We start from the raw sequence: 4,423 nt of genomic DNA, 5'->3' as shown, positions 1-4,423 counted from the left end.
TGAGGGGGGGGGGGCACATGTCACAGGTATGATACTGAGGGGGGGGGCACATGTCACAGGTATGATACTGAGGGGGGGGGCACATGTCACAGTATGATACTGAGGGGGGGGGGGGCACATGTCACAGGTATGATACTGAGGGGGGGGGGGGCACATGTCACAGGTATGATACTGAGGGGGGGGGGGCACATGTCACAGGTATGATACTGAAAGGGGGGGCACATGTCACAGGTATGATACTGAAAGGGGGGGCACATGTCACAGGTATGATACTGAAAGGGGGGGGCACATGTCACAGGTATGATACTGAAAGGGGGGGCACATGTCACAGGTATGATACTGAAAGGGGGGCACATGTCACAGGTATGATACTGAAAGGGGGGGCACATGTCACAGGTATGATACTGAAAGGGGGGGCACATGTCACAGGTATGATACTGAAAGGGGGGGCACATGTCACAGGTATGATACTGAAAGGGGGGGCACATGTCACAGGTATGATACTGAAAGGGGGGGGCACATGTCCCAGGTATGATACTGAGGGGCACATGTCCCATGTATGATACTGAGGGGGGGGGCACATGTCACAGGTATGATATTGAGGGGGGGCACATGTCACAGGTATGATATTGAGGGGGCACACGTCACAGGTATGATATTGAGGGGGGGGGCACACGTCACAGGTATGACACTGAGGTGGGGTCACAGGTATGATATTGAGGGGGGGCACATGTCACAGGTATGATATTGAGGGGGGGCACACGTCACAGGTATGACACTGAGGGGGGGGGCACACGTCACAGGTATGACACTGAGGGGGGGGGGGCACACGTCACAGGTATGACACTGAGGGGGGGGCACACGTCACAGGTATGACACTGAGGGGGGGGGCACACGTCACAGGTATGACACTGAGGGGGGGCACACGTCACAGGTATGACACTGAGGGGGGGCACACGTCACAGGTATGACACTGAGGGGGGGGCACACGTCACAGGTATGACACTGAGGGGGGGGCACACGTCACAGGTATGACACTGAGGGGGGGCACACGTCACAGGTATGACACTGAGGGGGGGGCACACGTCACAGGTATGACACTGAGGGGGGGGCACACGTCACAGGTATGACACTGAGGGGGGGCACACGTCACAGGTATGACACTGAGGGGGGGGGCACACGTCACAGGTATGACACTGAGGGGGGGGGCACACGTCACAGGTATGACACTGAGGGGGGGGCACACGTCACAGGTATGACACTGAGGGGGGGGGCACACGTCACAGGTATGACACTGAGGGGGGGGGCACACGTCACAGGTATGACACTGAGGGGGGGGGCACACGTCACAGGTATGACACTGAGGGGGGGGACACACGTCACAGGTATGACACTGAGGGGGGGGACACGTCACAGGTATGACACTGAGGGGGGGGACACGTCACAGGTATGACACTGAGGGGGGGGGACAACATGTCACAGGTATGACACTGAGGGGGGGGCACATGTCACAGGTATGACACTGAGGGGGGGGCACATGTCACAGGGTATGACACTGAGGGGGGGGCACATGTCACAGGTATGATGAGGGGGGGGTTATGTCACAGGTATGATATGAGGGGGGCACATGTCCACAGGTATGATGAGGGGGGGGCACATGTCACAGGTATGATGAGGGGGGGGCACATGTCACAGGTATGATGAGGGGGGGGGCACATGTCACAGGTATGATGAGGGGGGGGGCACATGTCACAGGTATGATAATGATGGGGGTAAATCATCACATGTATGATGGGGGGGGGGTTATGTCACATGTATGATGGGGGGGGATATGTCACATGTATGATGGGGGGGGGGGTTACCTCACATGTATGATGGGGGGGGGGGGGTTACCTCACATGTATGATGGGGGGGATATGTCACATGTATGATGGGGGGGGGGGGTTATGTCACATGTATGATGGGGGGGGGTTACCTCACATGTATGATGGGGGGGGGGTTACCTCACATGTATGATGGGGGGGGGGGGGGGTTACCTCACATGTATGATGGGGGGGATATGTCACATGTATGATGGGGGGGATATGTCACATGTATGATGGGGGGGGGGGGGTTACCTCACATGTATGATGGGGGGGATATGTCACATGTATGATGGGGGGGGGGTTATGTCACATGTATGATGGGGGGGGTTATGTCACATGTATGATGGGGGGGGGGGGTTATGTCACATGTATGATGGGGGGGGGTTACCTCACATGTATGATGGGGGGGGGGGTTACCTCACATGTATGATGGGGGGGATATGTCACATGTATTGATGGGGGGGGGGGGGGTTATGTCACATGTATGATGGGGGGGATATGTCACATGTATGATGGGGGGGTAAATGACCCCAGCTCTCTGCCCCCCTGACATTGGGGACCCCAGCTCTCTGCCCCCCTGACATTGGGGGCCCCAGCTCTCACTCACCTTTGCCCCCCAGGGGCCCCAGGCTCAGGCTCGGACACAGGACCAGTAGTAGTAGGAGGACCGCCGACATCCAGGCCGGAGCTCCCCAGCCGGCCTTCATCTCCGGGAGGATCACACGCGGCTCTCCGCCTCTCCAGCGATCCGAGGGGCCCCTCACATCCACAGCCCGAAAAGTGACCGAAACAAAGATGGCGGCCGGAGCCCACACACACACACTGACCCCCGATATGTCGGGCGGGTGGCCGGGTGACCTTGTATTCGGCTCTGCAGTCCGGGGGGCGCCCGTCACCCCCAAATTCCTTAAAGGGGCCCTTCAGTGGGGAGCCCGAGTCTACAGAGAACGTGGAGCGTCCACCAATCAGCGCTGGAGCCTCAGTCTGTATAGAACCCGGTGCGGCCAATCAGCGCCGGAGCCTCATTCCTTGCAGAGTCTCCCGTATAGAAGGTTGTGTATCCCGTATGGAACGCGGAGTAGCCAATCAGCGCCTCGGCTGCCCGGAGCGCAGAGTATCCCGTATAGAGCGTGGAGTGTCCACCAATCAGCGCCCGAGGCTCAGTCCGTACAGAACGCGGAGTATCCAATCAGCGGCTCGGTCCGTATTCACTATGGAACGCGGAGTATCCCCGTATAGAAGGCGGAGCGGCCAATCAGCGCCTCAGCCCGACTCTCTATAGTCTCCCGTACAGCAGGAAGAGCAACCATCAGCGGCCAGTCCCGGGGCTCTCCCCGATGTCAGCCTCGCCGCTCGCACACGTTGCACGTTACACCGAGCCGGACAGCCCCGGCGCGCCGCTCCGCGTCCTCCCCCTCCATGTCACCCCCCGGGGGGCCAATCAATGGCAAGAGTCCGACCGGGGCACCGGAACCCACCCGACCCGACCGACCGGCGATCCTCCCGAGCGACTGTGGGCGGTCAGAGCGCAGAGCCGGCGATGTGTGCGAGCCGAGCGATCATTGTCATCCCTCTCCGGTCTTCTCTCCGCTCCGATCTCCTCTCCTCCACAGCTGTGACGTGAATGCTGTAAACAAGAGCCGGAGACACACACACCAACACACACACACACCGGGCCACCGGGAAACCCCGGACTGGACGATCCGCACCGCCGGAGCGGAGCGCACACTCGTCAACACTACTATACATTACACTACTATACACTACACTACTACACACAACACTACTACACAACCCACAACACTACTACACACAACACTACTACACAACCCACTACACTACTACACAACCCACTACACTACTACACAACCCACTACTATACACTACACTACTATACACAACACTACTATACACTACACTACACAACCCACTACACTACTACACACTACACTACTACACACAACACTACTACACAACCCACTACACTACTATACACTACACTACTACACAACCCACTACACTACTATACACTACTACCCACAACACTACTATACACTACACAACCCACTACACACAACACTACTACACAACCCACTACACTACTATACACAACACTACTACAAAACCCACTACACTACTATACACTACACAACCCACTACACTACTACACACAACACTACTACACAACCCACTACACTACTATACACTACACTACTACACAACCCACTACACTACTATACACTACTACCCACAACACTACTATGCACTACACAACCCACTACACACAACACTACTACACAACCCACTACACTACTATACACAACACTACTACAAAACCCACTACACTACTATACACTACACAACCCACTACACTACTACACAACCCACTACTATACACTACACTACTACACAACCCACTACACTACTATACACTACTACCCACAACACTACTATACACTACACACAACACTACTACACAACCCACTACACTACTATACACAACACTACTACAAAACCCACTACACTACTATACACTACACAACCCACTACACTACTAC

The 4,423-nt window shown here is 56.0% G+C and overlaps 1 protein-coding gene across 1 annotated transcript in view; it reads right to left on the bottom strand.

Moving 5' to 3' along the window:
* The window catches only part of LOC143961085 (insulin-like growth factor 1 receptor), a 294,645-nt gene extending 291,123 nt beyond the window's left edge, over positions 1–3,522 (bottom strand). The window contains exon 1 of the mRNA XM_077470236.1: positions 2,473–3,522. Within this exon, the coding sequence (XP_077326362.1) occupies positions 2,473–2,572 (100 nt within the window). The 5' untranslated portion in view covers positions 2,573–3,522. The remainder of the gene's footprint in view (positions 1–2,472) is intronic.
* Between the last annotated feature and the right edge of the window lie 901 nt (positions 3,523–4,423).

This window comes from Lithobates pipiens, unplaced genomic scaffold, assembly GCF_037356315.1.
Source record: "Lithobates pipiens isolate NorthernLeopardFrog02 unplaced genomic scaffold, aLitPip1_a1.2 Scaffold_8, whole genome shotgun sequence".
NCBI classification, from domain to species: domain Eukaryota; kingdom Metazoa; phylum Chordata; class Amphibia; order Anura; family Ranidae; genus Lithobates; species Lithobates pipiens.
The sequence above is the reverse complement of the archived record's forward strand: the minus strand, read 5'-3'. Positions and strand labels throughout refer to the sequence as shown.